Below are 22,197 nucleotides of genomic sequence, written 5' to 3'. Positions count from 1 at the left end.
CCTGCGCAGAAGGAGGCGCCCCCCGCTGGTGGCCTGCGCAGAAGGAGGCGCCCCCCGCTGGTGGCCTGCGCAGAAGGAGGCGCCCCCCGCTGGTGGCCTGCGCAGAAGGAGGCGCCCCCCGCTGGTGGCCTGCGCAGAAGGAGGCGCCCCCCGCTGGTGGCCTGCGCAGAAGGAGGCGCCCCCCGCTGGCGGCCTGCGCAGAAGGAGGCGCCCCCCGCTTGTGGCCTGCGCACAAGGAGGCGCCCCCCGCTGGTGGCCTGCGCACAAGGAGGCGCCCTCCGCTGGGACACTGTATATTGTGCCCCCAATGGTTATTCCCAAGGTGACACTTCTCGGGCAACAAGACGGCATCTTCCCAGTGCGGGCGTATAGAGTAAAGCTTGTTCTGATTGGTTGTTATGATCTAACATCACTGAGCTGCCAGGTACAGGAAGTGTTGTCTTAGGGACACGGACATAGATGCTTTGCTCTGAAGAACATGTGACAGTGAGCTGATATATGTATGTGGGTACGGAAAGTATTCAGACCCTTTGCTCAGACTCTCACATTTAAGTCACATGCTGTCCATTTCCTTGTGATCCTCCTTGAGATGGTTCTACTCCTTCATTGGAGTCCAGCTGTGTTTAATTAACCTGATAGGACTTGATTTGGAAAGGCGCACACCTGTCTATATAAGACCTCACAGCTCACAGTGCATGTCAGACCAAATGAGAATCATGAGCTCAAAGGAACTGCCCAAGGAGCTCAGAGACAGAATTGTTGCAAGGCGTAGATCTGGCCAAGGTTACAAAAGAATTTCTGCATTACTCAAGGTTCCCAAGAGCACAGTGGTCTCCATAATCCTTAAATGGAAGAAGTTTGGGACCACCAGAAGTCTTCCTAGACCTGGCCGTCCAGCCAAACTGAGCAATCGTGGGAGAAGAGCCTTGGTGAGAGAGGTAAAGAAGAACCCTAAGATCACTGTGGCTGAGCTCCAGAGATGCAGTAGGGAGATAGGAGAAAGTTCCACAAAGTCAACTATCACTGCAGCCCTCCACCAGTCAGGCCTTTATGGCAGAGTGGCCCGACGGAAGCCTCTCCTCAGTGCAAGACATATGAAAGCCCGCATAGAGTTTACTCAAAAACACATGAATGACTCCCAGACTCAAAAACACATGAATGACTCCCAGACTATGAGAAATAAGATTCTCTGGTCTGATGAGACGAAGATAGAACTTTTTGGTGATAACTCTAAGCGGTATGTGTGGAGAAAACCAGGCACTGCTCATCACCTGCCCAATACAATCCCAACAGTGAAACATGGTGGTGGCAGCATCATGCTATGGGGGGTGTTTTTCAGCTGCAGGGACAGGACGACTGGTTGCAATTGAAAGAAACATGAATGCGGCCAAGTACAGAGATATCCTGGATGAAAACCTCTTCCAGAGTGCTCTGGACCTCAGACTTGGCCGAAGGTTCACCTTCCAACAAGAGAATGACCCTAAGCACACAGCTAAAATAACAAAGCAGTGGTTTCAGAACAACTCTGTGACCATTCTTGACTGGCCCAGCCAGAGCCCTGACCTAAACCCAATTGAGCATCTCTGGAGAGACCTGAAAATGGCTGTCCACCAACGTTCACCATCCAACCTGACGGAACTGGAGAGGATCTGCCAGGAAGAATGGCCGAGGACCCCCAAATCCAGGGGTGAAAAACTTGTTGCATCATTCCCATGAAGACTCATGGCTGTACTAGCTCAAAAGGGGGCTTCTCAATACTGAGCAAAGGGGCTGAAGACTTATGACCATGTGAGATTTCAGTTTTTCTTTTTTTTAATAAATTTGCAAAAATTTCTACATTTCTGTTTTTTTTTCAGTGAAGATGGGGTGCAGAGTGGACTTTAATGAGAAAAAAAATGAACTTTTTAGTTTTTAACAAATGGCTGCAATGAAACAGAGTGAAAAATGTAAAAGGGTCTGAATACTTTCCGTACCCACTGTAACTGTAAAGGAGACAACACACTGTGGAACCAGAGCAGCTTGGAGGTGCGGCAGAGGGGGTGGGCGCGGCAGAGGGGGTGGGCGCGGCAGAGGGGGTGGGCGCGGCAGAGGGGGTGGAGTTTGATCAGGCCTCTGGGGACAGCATTGTCAGGGAAAGAAGTGGAGGATGAAAACAGCGCGTGTGAAAGTTCTGAGGTGATTGTGATGCCAAAGAGAGACGGGAGGAGGCACCGCAGCGTCCGGAGCTCCTGTCAGGAAGAAAGGTGCCGCATATCCACCCAGCCCAGACGTCGACGGTCAACCCCCGAAGATCCGAGTGACTCCAGTCAAGGTTCCTCACCCGGGTGACGTTGGTTGACAGAATGGCAGCAGGTTGCGGCGGCACGGTTCTCAGACGTGTGCGCCGGTGACAGGACATCGCAGAAGCTCCGGAGGTGTCAGATCGGATATTCACGGTCGGGTCGGCGACCAGGAAGGACGCGCGAGATGAGCTGTTACCTCTGAAAGGGACATATGGTACCGAGCACGGATAGAGGGAAAGACAATAGTTAGACGGGGACCAGCAGACGCCAGAGCGGCATCGCGAGAGTGGATAGAGAGTGACGGGGGAAACGGGCAGCGAGCTGTGATAGGAGCTGAGTATTGCCAAAGCTTTAAAAGCCTGCCCCCTATAGTTAATATAGTTCCCCTTCCCTCCAGTAGATGATTGTAAACTACCAGCCCCTGAATTCTGGTGTTTTCTGATCATTTACTCTGTTATGTGATTTCCTGCTTATTTTACTATCAAACGTTGTAAAGAAATTGTTACCGTATAATACATTTTACAATTAATATCAGTTGTTATAAGAACTATCCTGTTCCGCCTGTGTCTCCGCTGTTGCAGACTGTTTACCTGCATCATATAACTTTCTGCCTCTGGTCACTCGGCAGGAGGAGCTGGATCTGAAGATTGTCCTCTCGGGTGTCCTGTCTCTGGGGAACATTGTGTTTAATCCGGAGGAGGCAGGCGGTGTGACTGTGGATGCCGCCTCCTTGGGCTGGCTGAAGGCCGCTGCGGTGAGGACCGGGGGCGGGTGATGTTGGGGGCGTCACATTACTGATGGCAGTCGTTGTACTGTACAGAGCAGGTAGAACTTGCGGGGCCCTTACACATTGCCCACAACCATGGTGACCACCCCAGGGTTTCTCCACAGCCCCTGATCCCTGCTGTCCCTGGCGCCATGTGTCTATGACGAACTTGACAGTGTCCAGGGGCAGATGTAGGCAGACGACGCCTGTGGGAGGTAGTTATGGGTGGAGAGCGAGTAGCTGGTGTGTGAAGGGGGGAGGATAGATGACGGTTCATTCTGTTCACAAAGTGGCACTGGATATAACGTGGCTACTGGGTGGAAGTCCTGAGTATATTCCATTCAATAAGCTCACATCACCCCCCCCTCCTGCCCTCTCTGCGGCCTCGTTCCCTCCTGCCCTCTCTGCGGCCTCGTTCCCTCCTGCCCTCTCTGCGGCCTCGTTCCCTCCTGCCCTCTCTGCGGCCTCGTTCCCTCCTGCCCTCTCTGCTTCCTCGTTCCCTCCTGCCCTCTCTGCGGCCTCGTTCCCTCCTGCCCTCTCTGCGGCCTCGTTCCCTCCTGCCCTCTCTGCGGCCTCGTTCCCTCCTGCCCTCTCTGCGGCCTCGTTCCCTCCTGCCCTCTCTGCTTCCTCGTTCCCTCCCGCCCTCTCTGGGGCCTCGTTCCCTCCCGCCCTCTCTGCTTCCTCGTTCCCTCCCGCCCTCTCTGGGGCCTCGTTCCCTCCCGCCCTCTCTGGGGCCTCGTTCCCTCCCGCCCTCTCTGGGGCCTCGTTCCCTCCCGCCCTCTCTGGGGCCTCGTTCCCTCCCGCCCTCTCTGGGGCCTCGTTCCCTCCCGCCCTCTCTGGGGCCTCGTTCCCTCCCGCCCTCTCTGGGGCCTCGTTCCCTCCCGCCCTCTCTGCGGCCTCGTTCCCTCCCGCCCTCTCTGCGGCCTCGTTCCCTCCCGCCCTCTCTGCGGCCTCGTTCCCTCCCGCCCTCTCTGGGGCCTCGTTCCCTCCCGCCCTCTCTGGGGCCTCGTTCCCTCCCGCCCTCTCTGGGGCCTCGTTCCCTCCCGCCCTCTCTGGGGCCTCGTTCCCTCCCGCCCTCTCTGGGGCCTCGTTCCCTCCCGCCCTCTCTGGGGCCTCGTTCCCTCCCGCCCTCTCTGGGGCCTCGTTCCCTCCTGCCCTCTCTGGGGCCTCGTTCCCTCCCGCCCTCTGCGGCCTCGTTCCCTCCCGCCCTCTCTGCGGCCTCGTTCCCTCCCGCCCTCTCTGCGGCCTCGTTCCCTCCCGCCCTCTCTGCGGCCTCGTTCCCTCCTGCCCGTCTCTGTGGCCTGCCTCCTGTCTCTGTGGCACTGCTTGGCTCCACTCCTCTTTTCATGTGGGTTTTGGGGGTGATTTCCAGGGTCAGTTCGGGGTGCAGCCTGAAGATCTGATGAGCTGTCTGACCTGTACGACGTCTCTGACCCGCGGGGAAGCCATCCGGAGACTGCACAGCAAGCAGCAGGCGGAAGGTGAGCCACCAGACTGATCCAAGAAAATACCAGACCAGTGATGGATATGGGGTCACTGAGGTAATAAAGGGGGTCCCCTAGTCAGTGAGAGCAGGGAGCAGCCAATAGATGGTATAGAATGTTACATGTATGTAGCGCCCCCGTTCAGTCTCCCGTGTTCTCTGTATGTTACATGTACAATGGCTTGCGAAAGTAATCACCCCCCTCGGCTTTTTACCTATTTTGTTACATTACAAACTGTGTGTAAATATTTAGTAACTTGTGTGTGATGCATCAGCAATAAATAGTCTAAGTTGGTAAAGTGAAGTGAAAAAAATATTGGCTTAAATTAAATTTATGGATTCAAATAACTAAAAATTGGCATGTGCATAAGTATTCACCCCTACAAATTTCTGGTGCAAGCTATTCCCTCCATAAGTCACATGCTTAGTGACAAGACATCACCCTGTGTACAATTTAAGTGTCACATGTCTATCAGTATATACACTTTACCTTTTCTGAAAGGCCACGGAGGCTGCAACACCATTAACAAGAGGCACCACTAACCAAACACCATGAAGACCAAGGAGATCTCCAAACAACACCATGAAGACCAAGGAGATCTCCAAATAACACCATGAAGACCAAGGAGATTTCCAAATAACACCATGAAGACCAAGGAGATCTCCAAACAACACCATGTAGATCAAGGAGATCCCCAAACAACACCATGAAGACCAATGAGATCTCCAAATAACACCACGAAGACCAAGGAGATCTTCAAACAACACCAGGAAGATCAAGGAGATCTCCAAACAACACCAGGAAGATCAAGGAGATCTCCAAACAACACCAGGAAGATCAAGGAGATCTCCAAACAACACCAGGAAGATCAAGGAGATCTCCAAACAACACCAGGAAGATCAAGGAGATCTCCAAACAACACCAGGAAGATCAAGGAGATCTCCAAACAACACCAGGAAGATCAAGGAGATCTCCAAACAACACCAGGAAGATCAAGGAGATCTCCAAACAACACCAGGAAGATCAAGGAGATCTCCAAACAACACCAGGAAGATCAAGGAGATCTCCAAACAACACCAGGAAGATCAAGGAGATCTCCAAACAACACCAGGAAGATCAAGGAGATCTCCAAACAACACCAGGAAGATCAAGGAGATCTCCAAACAACACCAGGAAGATCAAGGAGATCTCCAAACAACACCAGGAAGATCAAGGAGATCTCCAAACAACACCAGGAAGATCAAGGAGATCTCCAACAACACCAGGAAGACCAAGGAGATCTCCAAACAACACCAGGAAGACCAAGGAGATCTCCAAACAACACCAGGAAGACCAAGGAGATCTCCAAACAAGTCAGGGACAAAGTTGTTAAGAATTACAAGTCAGGGTTGGGTTATAATTTATTTTATTTTTTTTATCGCAATCTCTGATGATCCCCAGAGCACCATCAACTCCATTATTATCAAATGGAAAGAACACCGTACCACAACAAACCTGCCGAGAGAGGGTGCCAACCAAAACTCTCAGTCCAGGCGAGGAGGGCATTAATCAGAGAGACAGCACATAGACCAAAGGTAACCTTGAAGGAGCTGCAGAGTTCCCAAGCAGAGACTTGAGTATCTGTCCATATGACCACAGTAACCCGTACACTCCATAGATGTGGCCTTTATGGAAGAGTGGGCAGAAAAAAGCCTTTACTTGCACACACAAATTGTAAGGCTTGTTTTGAGTTTGCCAGAAGACATGTGGGAGAGTCCTCAAATTTATGGAGCAAAGTGCTGTGATCAGATGAGACCACAATTGAACATTTTGGTCACCAAGGTAATCTACCAGCTCATCACCCAAAGAACACCATCCCCACAGTGAAACGTGGTGGCAGCATTATGCTGTAGGGATGTTTTCAGCAGTAGGGACAGGGAAATGGTCCAAGTCGAGGGGAATATGGATGGTGTAAAATACAGGGATATTCTTGAGCAAAACTGGTTTCAGTCTGTCAGGGATTTGAGACTGGGACGGAAATTCACCTTCCAACAAGACAATGTCCCAAAACAAACTGCTAAAGCAACACTCGTGTGGTTTAAGGGGAAATGTGTAGATGTTCTGGAGTGGCCGAGTCACAGCCCCGACCTTTATCCAATGGAGAATCTGGGGTCAGATGTGAAGATTACTGTTCACCAGAGGAAACATCTAACCTGAAGGAGCTGGAGCAGTTTTGCCTTGAGGAATGGGCAAAAATCCCAGTGGAAAGATGTGGAAAGCTCAGAGAGACTTCTCCAAAGCGACTGCAGCTGTAATTGCCGCAAAAGGAGGCTCTACAAAGTCCTGACTGTAGGGGGTGAATAGTTATGCACAGAAGTTTTTAGTTATTTTTTCCTATTTGTTGTTTGCGTGTCAAAAAAAAAAACAAAACCAAATGTTCACAGTTGTCGGCATGTTCTCTAAATGAACTGATGCAAACCCTCAAAAAAAAAGTGAAATTCCAGGTTGTAAGGGAGCAAAACATGAAAAATGCCAAGGGGGTGAATACTTTCACAAGCCACTGTATGTAGTGCCCGCTCAGTCTCCTGTGTTCCATGTATGCCACATGTATGTAGTGCCCCCGCTCAGTCTCCATTGTTCTATGTATGTTACATGTATGTTGTGTGCCCGCTCAGTCTCCATTGTTCTATGTATGTTACATGTATGTAGTGCCCCCGCTCAGTCTCCCTTGTTCTATGTATGTTACATGTATGTTGTGTGCCCGCTCAGTCTCCCCTGTTCTTTGTAGGTTACATGTATGTAGTGCCCCCGCTCAGTCTCCATTGTTCTCTGTAGGTTACATGTATGTAGTGCCCGCTCAGTCTCCCCTGTTCTCTGTATGTTACATGTATGTTGTGTGCCCGCTCAGTCTCCCCTGTTCTTTGTAGGTTACATGTATGTAGTGCCCGCTCAGTCTCCCCTGTTCTTTGTAGGTTACATGTATGTAGTGCCCCTGCTCAGTCTCCCCTGTTCTGTGTATGTTACATGTATGTAGTGCCCGCTCAGTCTCCCCTGTTCTCTGTAGGTTACATGTATGTAGTGCCCGCTCAGTCTCCCCTGTTCTTTGTAGGTTACATGTATGTAATGCCCCCGCTCAGTCTCCCCTGTTCTCTGTATGTTACATGTATGTAATGCCCCCGCTCAGTCTCCCCTGTTCTCTGTATGTTACATGTATGTAGTGCCCCCGCTCAGTCTCCCCTGTTCTCTGTATGTTACATGTATGTAGTGCCCCCGCTCAGTCTCCCCTGTTCTCTGTATGTTACATGTATGTAGTGCCCCCGCTCAGTCTCCATTGTTCTCTGTAGCTTACATGTATGTAGTGCCCCCGCTCAGTCTCCCCTGTTCTCTGTATGTTACATGTATGTAGTGCCCCCGCTCAGTCTCCCCTGTTCTTTGTAGGTTACATGTATGTAATGCCTCTGCCCAGTCTCCCCTGTTCTCTGTATGTTACATGTATGTAATGCCCCCGCTCAGTCTCCCCTGTTCTCTGTATGTTACATGTATGTAGTGCCCCCGCTCAGTCTCCCCTGTTCTCTGTATGTTACATGTATGTAGTGCCCCCGCTCAGTCTCCATTGTTCTCTGTAGCTTACATGTATGTAGTGCCCCCGCTCAGTCTCCCCTGTTCTCTGTATGTTACATGTATGTAGTGCCCCCGCTCAGTCTCCATTGTTCTATGTATGTTACATGTATATAGTGCCCCCGCTCAGTCTCCATTGTTCTTTGTAGGTTACATGTATGTAGTGCCCCCGCTCAGTCTCCCCTGTTATCTGTATGTTACATGTATGTAGTGCCCCCGCTCAGTCTCCCCTGTTCTCTGTATGTTACATGTATGTAGTGCCCCCGCTCAGTCTCCATTGTTCTATGTATGTTACATGTATATAGTGCCCCCGCTCAGTCTCCCCTGTTCTCTGTATGTTACATGTATGTAGTGCCCCCGCTCAGTCTCCATTGTTCTCTGTAGCTTACATGTATGTAGTGCCCCCGCTCAGTCTCCCCTGTTCTCTGTATGTTACATGTATGTAGTGCCTCCGCTCAGTCTCCATTGTTCTCTGTAGGTTACATGTATGTAGTGCCCCCGCTCAGTCTCCCTGTTCTCTGTATGTTACATGTATGTAGTGCCTCCGCCCAGTCTCCCTTGTTCTGTGTATGTTACATGTATGTAATGCCTCCGCCCTGTCTCCCCTGTTCTTTGTAGGTTACATGTATGTAGTGCCCGCTCAGTCTCCCTTGTTCTATGTATGTTACATGTATGTTGTGTGCCCGCTCAGTCTCCCCTGTTCTCTGTATGTTACATGTATGTAGTGCCCCGCTCAGTCTCCATTGTTCTATGTATGTTACATGTATGTAGTGCCCCCGCTCAGTCTCCCTTGTTCTATGAATGTTACATGTATGTTGTGTGCCCGCTCAGTCTCCCCTGTTCTTTGTAGGTTACATGTATGTTGTGTGCCCGCTCAGTCTCCCTTGTTCTCTGTAGGTTACATGTATGTAGTGCCTCCGCTCAGTCTCCCCTGTTCTTTGTAGGCTACATGTATGTAGTGCCTCCGCTCAGTCTCCATTGTTCTCTGTATGTTACATGTATGTAGTGCCCCCGCTCAGTCTCCCCTGTTCTCTGTATGTTACATGTATGTAGTGCCCCCGCTCAGTCTCCATTGTTCTATGTATGTTACATGTATGTTGTGTGCCCGCTCAGTCTCCATTGTTCTATGTAGGTTACATGTATGTTTTGTGCCCGCTCAGTCTCCCCTGTTCTTTGTAGGTTACATGTATGTAGTGCCTCCGCTCAGTCTCCATTGTTCTCTGTATGTTACATGTATGTAGTGCCCCCGCTCAGTCTCCCCTGTTCTTTGTAGGTTACATGTATGTTGTGTGCCCGCTCAGTCTCCCCTGTTCTTTGTAGGTTACATGTATGTAGTGCCTCCGCTCAGTCTCCATTGTTCTCTGTATGTTACATGTATGTAGTGCCCCCGCTCAGTCTCCCCTGTTCTCTGTATGTTACATGTATGTAGTGCCCCCGCTAAGTCTCCATTGTTCTATGTATGTTACATGTATGTTGTGTGCCCGCTCAGTCTCCATTGTTCTATGTAGGTTACATGTATGTAGTGCCCCCGCTCAGTCTCCCCTGTTCTTTGTAGGTTACATGTATGTTGTGTGCCCGCTCAGTCTCCCCTGTTCTTTGTAGGTTACATGTATGTAGTGCCCCCGCTCAGTCTCCATTGTTCTATGTATGTTACAGGTATGTTGTGTGCCCGCTCAGTCTCCTTTGTTCTATGTATGTTACATGTATGTAGTGCCTCCGCTCAGTCTCCCCTGTTCTTTGTAGGCTACATGTATGTAGTGCCTCCGCTCAGTCTCCATTGTTCTCTGTATGTTACATGTATGTAGTGCCCCCGCTCAGTCTCCCCTGTTCTCTGTATGTTACATGTATGTAGTGCCCCCGCTCAGTCTCCATTGTTCTATGTATGTTACATGTATGTTGTGTGCCCGCTCAGTCTCCATTGTTCTATGTAGGTTACATGTATGTTTTGTGCCCGCTCAGTCTCCCCTGTTCTTTGTAGGTTACATGTATGTTGTGTGCCCGCTCAGTCTCCCCTGTTCTTTGTAGGTTACATGTATGTAGTGCCCCCGCTCAGTCTCCATTGTTCTATGTATGTTACAGGTATGTTGTGTGCCCGCTCAGTCTCCTTTGTTCTATGTATGTTACATGTATGTAGTGCCTCCGCTCAGTCTCCATTGTTCTCTGTATGTTACATGTATGTAGTGCCCCCGCTCAGTCTCCCCTGTTCTCTGTATGTTACATGTATGTAGTGCCCCCGCTAAGTCTCCATTGTTCTATGTATGTTACATGTATGTTGTGTGCCCGCTCAGTCTCCATTGTTCTATGTAGGTTACATGTATGTTTTGTGCTCGCTCAGTCTCCCCTGTTCTTTGTAGGTTACATGTATGTTGTGTGCCCGCTCAGCCTCCCCTGTTCTCTGTAGGTTACATGTATGTAGTGCCCCCGCTCAGTCTCCCCTGTTCTGTGTATGTTACATGTATGTAGTGCCCCCGCTTAGTCTCCATTGTTCTATGTATGTTACAGGTATGTTGTGTGCCCGCTCAGTCTCCTTTGTTCTATGTATGTTACATGTATGTAGTGCCCCCGCTCAGTCTCCCCTGTTCTTTGTAGGTTACATGTATGTAGTGCCTCCGCTCAGTCTCCATTGTTCTATGTATGTTACATGTATGTTGTGTGCCCACTCAGTCTCCATTGTTCTCTGTAGGTTACATGTATGTAGTGCCCCCGCTCAGTCTCCCCTGTTCTTTGTAGGTTACATGTATGTAGTGCCCCTGCTCAGTCTCCATTGCTCTCTGTATGTTACATGTATGTAGTGCCCCCGCTCAGTCTCCCCTGTTCTCTGTAGGTTACATGTATGTAGTGCCCCCGCTCAGTCTCCCCTGTTCTTTGTAGGTTACATGTATGTAGTGCCTCCGCTCAGTCTCCATTGTTCTCTGTATGTTACATGTATGTAGTGCCCCCGCTCAGTCTCCCTTGTTCTATGTATGTTACATGTATGTTGTGTGCCCGCTCAGTCTCCCCTGTTCTTTGTAGGTTACATGTATGTAGTGCCCCCGCTCAGTCTCCCTTGTTCTCTGTATGTTACATGTATGTAGTGCCCCCGCTCAGTCTCCCTTGTTCTCTGTATGTTACATGTATGTAGTGCCCCCGCTCAGTCTCCATTGTTCTCTGTAGGTTACATGTATGTAGTGCCCCCGCTCAGTCTCCCCTGTTCTCTGAATATTACATGTATGTAGTGCCCCCGCTCAGTCTCCATTGTTCTCTGTATGTTACATGTATGTAGTGCCCCCGCTCAGTCTCCATTGTTCTATGTATGTTACATGTATGTAGTGCCCCCGCTCAGTCTCCATTGTTCTCTGTAGGTTACATGTATGTAGTGCCCCCGCTCAGTCTCCCCTGTTCTCTGTAGGTTACATGTATGTAGTGCCTCTGCTCAGTCTCCCCTGTTCTTTGTAGGTTACATGTATGTAGTGCCCCCGCTCAGTCTCCATTGTTCTATGTATGTTACATGTATGTAGTGCCCCCGCTCAGTCTCCCCTGTTCTTTGTAGGTTACATGTATGTAGTGCCCCCGCTCAGCCTCCCCTGTTCTTTGTAGGTTACATGTATGTAGTGCCCCCGCTCAGTCTCCATTGCTCTCTGTAGGTTACATGTATGTTGTGTGCCCGCTCAGTCTCCCCTGTTCTTTGTAGGTTACATGTATGTTGTGTGCCCGCTCAGTCTCCCCTGTTCTGTGTATGTTACATGTATGTAGTGCCTCCGCTCAGTCTCCATTGCTCTCTGTATGTTACATGTATGTAATACCCCCGCTCAGTCTCCCCTGTTCTTTGTTGGTTACATGTATGTAGTGCCCCCGCTCAGTCTCCCCTGTTCTTTGTAGGTTACATGTATGTTGTGTGCCCGCTCAGTCTCCCCTGTTCTCAGAATATTACATGTATGTAGTGCCTCCGCTCAGTCTCCCCTGTTCTTTGTAGGTTACATGTATGTTGTGTGCCCGCTCAGTCTCCATTGTTCTCTGTAGGTTACATGTATGTAGTGCCCCCGCTCAGTCTCCCCTGTTCTCTGTATGTTACATGTATGTAGTGCCCCCGCTCAGTCTCCCCTGTTCTTTGTAGGTTACATGTATGTAGTGCCCCCGCTCAGTCTCCATTGCTCTCTGTAGGTTACATGTATGTTGTGTGCCCGCTCAGTCTCCCCTGTTCTTTGTAGGTTACATGTATGTTGTGTGCCCGCTCAGTCTCCCCTGTTCTGTGTATGTTACATGTATGTAGTGCCTCCGCTCAGTCTCCATTGCTCTCTGTATGTTACATGTATGTAATACCCCCGCTCAGTCTCCCCTGTTCTTTGTAGGTTACATGTATGTAGTGCCCCCGCTCAGTCTCCCCTGTTCTTTGTAGGTTACATGTATGTTGTGTGCCCGCTCAGTCTCCCCTGTTCTCAGAATATTACATGTATGTAGTGCCTCCGCTCAGTCTCCCCTGTTCTTTGTAGGTTACATGTATGTTGTGTGCCCGCTCAGTCTCCATTGTTCTCTGTAGGTTACATGTATGTAGTGCCCCCGCTCAGTCTCCCCTGTTCTCTGTAGGTTACATGTATGTAGTGCCCCCGCTCAGTCTCCCCTGTTCTTTGTAGGTTACATGTATGTAGTGCCCCCGCTCAGCCTCCCCTGTTCTTTGTAGGTTACATGTATGTAGTGCCCCCGCTCAGTCTCCATTGCTCTCTGTAGGTTACATGTATGTTGTGTGCCCGCTCAGTCTCCCCTGTTCTTTGTAGGTTACATGTATGTTGTGTGCCCGCTCAGTCTCCCCTGTTCTGTGTATGTTACATGTATGTAATACCCCCGCTCAGTCTCCCCTGTTCTTTGTAGGTTACATGTATGTAGTGCCCCCGCTCAGTCTCCCCTGTTCTTTGTAGGTTACATGTATGTTGTGTGCCCGCTCAGTCTCCCCTGTTCTCAGAATATTACATGTATGTAGTGCCTCCGCCCAGTCTCCCCTGTTCTTTGTAGGTTACATGTATGTAGTGCCTCCGCTCAGTCTCCCCTGTTCTTTGTAGGTTACATGTATGTTGTGTGCCCGCTCAGTCTCCATTGTTCTCTGTAGGTTACATGTATGTAGTGCCCCCGCTCAGCCTCCCCTGTTCTCTGTATGTTACATGTATGTAGTGCCTCCGCCCAGTCTCCCCTGTTCTTTGTAGGTTACATGTATGTTGTGTGCCCGCTCAGTCTCCATTGTTCTCTGTAGGTTACATGTATGTAGTGCCCCCGCTCAGTCTCCCCTGTTCTCTGTATGTTACATGTATGTAGTGCCTCCGCCCAGTCTCCCCTGTTCTTTGTAGGTTACATGTATTTTGTGTGCCCGCTCAGTCTCCATTGTTCTCTGTAGGTTACATGTATGTAGTGCCCCCGCTCAGTCTCCCCTGTTCTTTGTAGGTTACATGTATGTAGTGCCTCCGCTCAGTCTCCCCTGTTCTGTGTATGTTACATGTATGTAGTGCCCCCGCTCAGTCTCCCCTGTTCTCTGTAGGTTACATGTATGTAGTGCCCGCTCAGTCTCCCCTGTTCTTTGTAGGTTACATGTATGTAATGCCTCCGCCCAGTCTCCCCTGTTCTCTGTATGTTACATGTATGTAATGCCCCCGCTCAGTCTCCCCTGTTCTCTGTATGTTACATGTATGTAGTGCCCCCGCTCAGTCTCCCCTGTTCTCTGTATGTTACATGTATGTAGTGCCCCCGCTCAGTCTCCCCTGTTCTTTGTAGGTTACATGTATGTAGTGCCCCCGCTCAGTCTCCATTGTTCTTTGTAGGTTACATGTATGTAGTGCCCCCGCTCAGTCTCCCCTGTTCTCTGTATGTTACATGTATGTAGTGCCCCCGCTCAGTCTCCCCTGTTCTCTGTATGTTACATGTATGTAGTGCCCCCGCTCAGTCTCCCCTGTTCTCTGTATGTTACATGTATGTAGTGCCCCCGCTCAGTCTCCCCTGTTCTTTGTAGGTTACATGTATGTAGTGCCCCCGCTCAGTCTCCATTGTTCTATGTATGTTACATGTATATAGTGCCCCCGCTCAGTCTCCCCTGTTCTCTGTATGTTACATGTATGTAGTGCCCCCGCTCAGTCTCCCCTGTTCTCTGTATGTTACATGTATGTAGTGCCCCCGCTCAGTCTCCATTGTTCTCTGTAGCTTACATGTATGTAGTGCCCCCGCTCAGTCTCCCCTGTTCTCTGTATGTTACATGTATGTAGTGCCTCCGCTCAGTCTCCATTGTTCTCTGTAGGTTACATGTATGTAGTGCCCCCGCTCAGTCTCCCCTGTTCTCTGTATGTTACATGTATGTAATGCCTCCGCCCTGTCTCCCCTGTTCCTTGTAGGTTACATGTATGTAGTGCCCGCTCAGTCTCCCTTGTTCTATGTGTGTTACATGTATGTTGTGTGCCCGCTCAGTCTCCCCTGTTCTTTGTAGGTTACATGTATGTAGTGCCCCGCTCAGTCTCCATTGTTCTATGTATGTTACATGTATGTAGTGCCCCCGCTCAGTCTCCCTTGTTCTATGAATGTTACATGTATGTTGTGTGCCCGCTCAGTCTCCCCTGTTCTTTGTAGGTTACATGTATGTAGTGCCCGCTCAGTCTCCCTTGTTCTATGTATGTTACATGTATGTAGTGCCCGCTCAGTCTCCCTTGTTCTCTGTAGGTTACATGTATGTAGTGCCTCCGCTCAGTCTCCCCTGTTCTTTGTAGGTTACATGTATGTAGTGCCTCCGCTCAGTCTCCATTGTTCTCTGTATGTTACATGTATGTAGTGCCCCCGCTCAGTCTCCCCTGTTCTCTGTATGTTACATGTATGTAGAGCCCCCGCTCAGTCTCCATTGTTCTATGTATGTTACATGTATGTTGTGTGCCCGCTCAGTCTCCATTGTTCTATGTAGGTTACATGTATGTTGTGTGCCCGCTCAGTCTCCCCTGTTCTTTGTAGGTTACATGTATGTTGTGTGCCCGCTCAGTCTCCCCTGTTCTTTGTAGGTTACATGTATGTAGTGCCTCCGCTCAGTCTCCATTGTTCTCTGTATGTTACATGTATGTAGTGCCCCCGCTCAGTCTCCCCTGTTCTCTGTATGTTACATGTATGTAGTGCCCCCGCTCAGTCTCCATTGTTCTATGTATGTTACATGTATGTTGTGTGCCCGCTCAGTCTCCATTGTTCTATGTAGGTTACATGTATGTTTTGTGCTCGCTCAGTCTCCCCTGTTCTTTGTAGGTTACATGTATGTAGTGCCCGCTCAGTCTCCCCTGTTCTTTGTAGGTTACATGTATGTAGTGCCCCCGCTCAGTCTCCCCTGTTCTCTGTATGTTACATGTATGTAGTGCCCCCGCTCAGTCTCCCCTGTTCTTTGTATGTTACATGTATGTTGTGTGCCCGCTCAGTCTCCCCTGTTCTTTGTAGGTTACATGTATGTAGTGCCCCCGCTCAGTCTCCCCTGTTCTGTGTATGTTACATGTATGTAGTGCCTCCGCTCAGTCTCCCCTGTTCTTTGTTAGTTACATGTATGTAGAGCCCCCGCTCAGTCTCCCCTGTTATCTGAATATTACATGTATGTTTTGTGCCCGCTCAGTCTCCCCTGTTCTGTGTATGTTACATGTATGTAGTGCCCCCGCTCAGTCTCCATTGTTCTTTGTATGTTACTTGTATGTAGTGCCCCCGCTAAGTCTCCCCTGTTCTCTGTATGTTACATGTATGTTTTGTGCCCGCTCAGTCTCCCCTGTTCTTTGTATGTTACATGTATGTTGTGTGCCCGCTCAGTCTCCCCTGTTCTGTGTATGTTACATGTATGTAGTGCCTCCGCTCAGTCTCCATTGTTCTATGTATGTTACATGTATGTTGTGTACCCGCTCAGTCTCCCCTGTTCTGTGTATGTTACATGTATGTAGTGCCCCCGCTCAGTCTCCCCTGTTCTGTGTATGTTACATGTATGTAGTGCCCCCGCTCAGTCTCCCCTGTTCTCTGTATGTTACATGTATGTAGTGCCCCCGCTCAGTCTCCATTGGCACTACATACATGTAACATACACAGAACAGGGGAGACTGAGCGGGGGCACTACATACATGTAACCTACAAAGAACAGGGGAGACTGAGCGGGCACTACATACATGTAACATACACAGAACAGGGGAGACTGAGCGGGGGCACTACATACATGTAACATACACAGAACAGGGGAGACTGAGCGGGCACACAACATACATGTAACCTACATAGAACAATGGAGACTGAGCGGGCACACAACATACATGTAACATACATAGAACAATGGAGACTGAGCGGGGGCACTACATACATGTAACATACAGAGAACAGGGGAGACTGGGCGGAGGCATTACATGCATGTAACATACACAGAACAGGGGAGACTGAGCGGGCACACAACATACATGTAACCTACAGAGAACAATGGAGACTGAGCGGACACACAACATACATGTAACCTACAGAGAACAATGGAGACTGAGCGGGGGCACTACATACATGTAACATACATAGAACAATGGAGACTGAGCGGGGGCACTACATACATGTAACATAGAACAGGGGAGACTGAGCGGGCACACAACATACATGTAACCTACAGAGAAAAATGGAGACTGAGCGGGGGCACTACATACATGTAACATACAGAGAACAGGGGAGACTGGGCGGAGGCATTACATACATGTAACATAGAACAGGGGAGACTGAGCGGACACACAACATACATGTAACCTACAGAGAACAATGGAGACTGAGCGGACACACAACATACATGTAACCTACAGAGAACAATGGAGACTGAGCGGGGGCACTACATACATGTAACATACAGAGAACAGGGGAGACTGAGCGGGCACTACATACATGTAACCTACAAAGAACAAGGGAGACTGGGCGGAGGCACTACATACATGTAACCTACAAAGAACAGGGGAGACTGAGCGGGGGCACTACATACATGTAACCTACAGAGAACAATGGAGACTGAGCGGGCACTACATACATGTAACCTACAAAGAACAGGGGAGACTGGGCGGAGGCACTACATACATGTAACCTACAGAGAACAATGGAGACTGAGCGGGCACTACATACATGTAACCTACAAAGAACAAGGGAGACTGGGCGGAGGCACTACATACATGTAACATACATAGAACAATGGAGACTGAGCGGGGGCACTACATACATGTAACATACATAGAACAATGGAGACTGAGCGGGGGCACTACATACATGTAACCTACAGAGAACAGGGGAGACTGAGCGGGGGCACTACATACATGTAACATACAGAGAACAGGGGAGACTGAGCGGGGGCACTACATACATGTAACCTACAGAGAACAATGGAGACTGAGCGGGGGCACTACATACATGTAACCTACAGAGAACAATGGAGACTGAGCGGGCACTACATACATGTAACCTACAAAGAACAGGGGAGACTGAGCGGAGGCACTACATACATGTAACATACATAGAACAATGGAGACTGAGCGGGGGCACTACATACATGTAACATACATAGAACAATGGAGACTGAGCGGGGGCACTACATACATGTAACCTACAGAGAACAATGGAGACTGAGCGGAGGCACTACATACATGTAACATACATAGAACAATGGAGACTGAGCGGGGGCACTACATACATGTAACATACATAGAACAATGGAGACTGAGCGGGGGCACTACATACATGTAACCTACAGAGAACAATGGAGACTGAGCGGGCACTACATACATGTAACCTACAAAGAACAAGGGAGACTGGGCGGAGGCACTACATACATGTAACATACATAGAACAATGGAGACTGAGCGGGGGCACTACATACATGTAACATACATAGAACAATGGAGACTGAGCGGGGGCATTACATACATGTAACCTACAGAGAACAGGGGAGACTGAGCGGGGGCACTACATACATGTAACCTACAGAGAACAATGGAGACTGAGCGGGGGCACTACATACATGTAACCTACAGAGAACAATGGAGACTGAGCGGGGGCACTACATACATGTAACCTACAGAGAACAATGGAGACTGAGCGGGCACTACATACATGTAACCTACAAAGAACAAGGGAGACTGGGCGGAGGCACTACATACATGTAACATACATAGAACAATGGAGACTGGGCGGAGGCACTACATACATGTAACATACATAGAACAATGGAGACTGAGCGGGGGCACTACATACATGTAACCTACAGAGAACAATGGAGACTGAGCGGGGGCACTACATACATGTAACCTACAGAGAACAATGGAGACTGAGCGGGGGCACTACATACATGTAACCTACAGAGAACAATGGAGACTGAGCGGAGGCACTACATACATGTAACCTACAAAGAACAAGGGAGACTGGGCGGAGGCACTACATACATGTAACATACATAGAACAATGGAGACTGAGCGGGGGCACTACATACATGTAACATACACAGAACAGGGGAGACTGAGCGGGCACTACATACATGTAACCTACAAAGAACAGGGGAGACTGAGCGGGGGCACTACATACATGTAACATACACAGAACAGGGGAGACTGGGCGGAGGCACTACATACATGTAACATACACAGAACAGGGGAGACTGAGCGGGTACACAACATACATGTAACATACATAGAACAATGGAGACTGAGCGGGTACACAACATACATGTAACATACAGAGAACAAGGGAGACTGAGCGGAGGCACTACATACATGTAACATACATAGAACAGGGGAGACTGGGCGGAGGCATTACATACATGTAACATACACAGAACAGGGGAGACTGAGCGGGCACACAACATACATGTAACCTACAGAGAACAATGGAGACTGAGCGGACACACAACGTACATGTAACCTACAGAGAACAATGGAGACTGAGCGGAGGCACTACATACATGTAACCTACAAAGAACAAGGGAGACTGGGCGGAGGCACTACATACATGTAACATACACAGAACAGGGGAGACTGAGCGGGGGCACTACATACATGTAACATACATAGAACAATGGAGACTGAGCGGGCACACAACATACATGTAAGATACACAGAACAGGGGAGACTGGGCGGAGGCACTACATACATGTAACATACACAGAACAGGGGAGACTGAGCGGGCACACAACATACATGTAACATACATAGAACAGGGGAGACTGGGCGGAGGCATTACATACATGTAACATACACAGAACAGGGGAGACTGAGCGGGCACACAACATACATGTAACCTACAGAGAACAATGGAGACTGAGCGGACACACAACATACATGTAACCTACAGAGAACAATGGAGACTGAGCGGGGGCACTACATACATGTAACCTACAGAGAACAATGGAGACTGAGCGGAGGCACTACATACATGTAACCTACAAAGAACAAGGGAGACTGGGCGGAGGCACTACATACATGTAACATACATAGAACAATGGAGACTGAGCGGGCACACAACATACATGTAAGATACACAGAACAGGGGAGACTGAGCGGAGGCACTACATACATGTAACATACACAGAACAGGGGAGACTGAGCGGGTACACAACATACATGTAACATACATAGAACAATGGAGACTGAGCGGAGGCACTACATACATGTAACATACACAGAACAGGGGAGACTGAGCGGGCACGCAACATACATGTAACATACATAGAACAATGGAGACTGAGCGGGCACACATGTATGTTGCGTGCCCGCTCAGTCTCCCCTGTTCTGTGTATGTTACATGTATGTAGTGCCTCCGCTCAGTCTCCATTGTTTCTATGTATGTTACATGTATGTAGTGCCTCCGCCCAGTCTCCCTGTTCTGTGTATGTTACATGTATGTAGTGCCCGCTCAGTCTCCATTGTTCTATGTATGTTACATGTATGTAGTGCCTCCGCCCAGTCTCCCTTGTTCTTTGTAGGTTACATGTATGTAGTGCCCCCGCTCAGTCTCCCTGTTCTTGGTAGGTACATGTATGTAGTGCCCCCGCTCAGTCTCCCCTGTTCTGTGTAGGTTACATGTATTTTAGTGCCCCCGCTCAGTCTCCCCTGTTCTGTGTATGTTACATGAATGTTGTGTGCCCGCTCAGTCTCCCCTGTTCTCTGTAGGTTACATGTATGTTGTGTGCCCGCTCAGTCTCCCTGTTCTGTGTAGGTTACATGTATGTTGTGTGCCCGCTCAGTCTCCCCTGTTCTGTGTATGTTACATGTATGTTGTGTGCCCGCTCAGTCTCCATTGTTCTTTGTAGGTTACATGTATGTAGTGCCCCCGCTCAGTCTCCCCTGTTCTGTGTATGTTACATGTATGTTGTGTGCCCGCTCAGTCTCCCCTGTTCTTTGTAGGTACATGTATGTAGTGCCCCACTCAGTCTCCATTGTTCTCTGTAGGTTACATGTATGTAGTGCCCCCGCTCAGTCTCCATTGTTCTATGTAGGTTACATGTATGTTGTGTGCCCGCTCAGTCTCCCTGTTCTGTGTATGTTACATGTATGTAGTGCCTCCGCTCAGTCTCCATTGTTCTATGTATGTTACATGTATGTAGTGCCTCCGCTCAGTCTCCCCTGTTCTGTGTATGTTACATGTATGTAGTGCCCGCTCAGTCTCCCCTGTTCTTTGTAGGTTACATGTATGTAGTGCCCCCGCTCAGTCTCCCCTGTTCTCTGTATGTTACATGTATGTAGTGCCCCCGCTCAGTCTCCATTGGCACTACATACATGTAACATACACAGAACAGGGGAGACTGAGCGGGGGCACTACATACATGTAACATACACAGAACAGGGGAGACTGAGCGGGCACACAACATACATGTAACCTACATAGAACAATGGAGACTGAGCGGGCACACAACATACATGTAACATACATAGAACAATGGAGACTGAGCGGGGGCACTACATACATGTAACATACAGAGAACAGGGGAGACTGGGCGGAGGCATTACATACATGTAACATACACAGAACAGGGGAGACTGAGCGGGCACACAACATACATGTAACCTACAGAGAACAATGGAGACTGAGCGGACACACAACATACATGTAACCTACAGAGAACAATGGAGACTGAGCGGGGGCACTACATACATGTAACATACATAGAACAATGGAGACTGAGCGGAGGCACTACATACATGTAACATACACAGAACAGGGAGACTGAGCGGGTACACAACATACATGTAACATACAAAGAACAGGGGAGACTGAGCGGGCACACAACATACATGTAAAACCTACAGAGAACAATGGAGACTGAGCGGAGGCACTACATACATGTAACCTACAGAGAACAATGGAGACTGAGCGGAGGCACTACATACATGTAACCTACAAAGAACAAGGGAGACTGGGCGGAGGCACTACATACATGTAACCTACAGAGAACAATGGAGACTGAGCGGGCACTACATACATGTAACCTACAAAGAACAAGGGAGACTGGGCGGAGGCATTACATACATGTACATACACAGAACAGGGGAGACTGAGCGGGCACACAACATACATGTAACCTACAGAGAACAATGGAGACTGAGCGGACACACAACATACATGTAACCTACAGAGGAACAATGGAGACTGAGCGGGGGCACTACATACATGTAACATACATAGAACAATGGAGACTGAGCGGAGGCACTACATACATGTAACATACACAGAACAGGGGAGACTGAGCGGGCACGCAACATACATGTAACATACATAGAACAATGGAGACTGAGCGGGCACACATGTATGTTGCGTGCCCGCTCAGTCTCCCCTGTTCTGTGTATGTTACATGTATGTAGTGCCTCGCTCAGTCTCCATTGTTCTATGTATGTTACATGTATGTATGCCTCCGCCCAGTCTCCCCTGTTCTGTGTATGTTACATGTATGTAGTGCCGCTCAGTCTCCATTGTTCTATGTATGTTACATGTATGTAGTGCCTCCGCCCAGTCTCCTTGTTCTTTGTAGGTTACATGTATGTAGTGCCCCCGCTCAGTCTCCATTGTTCTATGTATGTTACATGTATGTAGTGCCTCCGCCCAGTCTCCCTTG

General features: G+C 49.2%; 1 protein-coding gene across 1 annotated transcript in view; it reads left to right on the top strand.

Moving 5' to 3' along the window:
• Positions 1 to 22,197, top strand: part of LOC141154374 (myosin-IIIb-like) — a 117,410-nt gene that overhangs the window by 20,947 nt on the left and 74,266 nt on the right. Inside the window, exons 4-5 of the mRNA XM_073640239.1 lie at positions 2,911 to 3,036; positions 4,421 to 4,529. Coding sequence (XP_073496340.1) covers positions 2,911 to 3,036; positions 4,421 to 4,529 — 235 coding nt within the window. The remainder of the gene's footprint in view (positions 1 to 2,910; positions 3,037 to 4,420; positions 4,530 to 22,197) is intronic.

Source organism: Phyllobates terribilis, unplaced genomic scaffold (genome assembly GCF_046119375.1).
Source record: "Phyllobates terribilis strain yellow unplaced genomic scaffold, ASM4611937v1 Scaffold_1__5_contigs__length_1240528914, whole genome shotgun sequence".
NCBI lineage: Eukaryota > Metazoa > Chordata > Amphibia > Anura > Dendrobatidae > Phyllobates > Phyllobates terribilis.
This window is presented reverse-complemented; position numbering and strand designations above follow the sequence as displayed.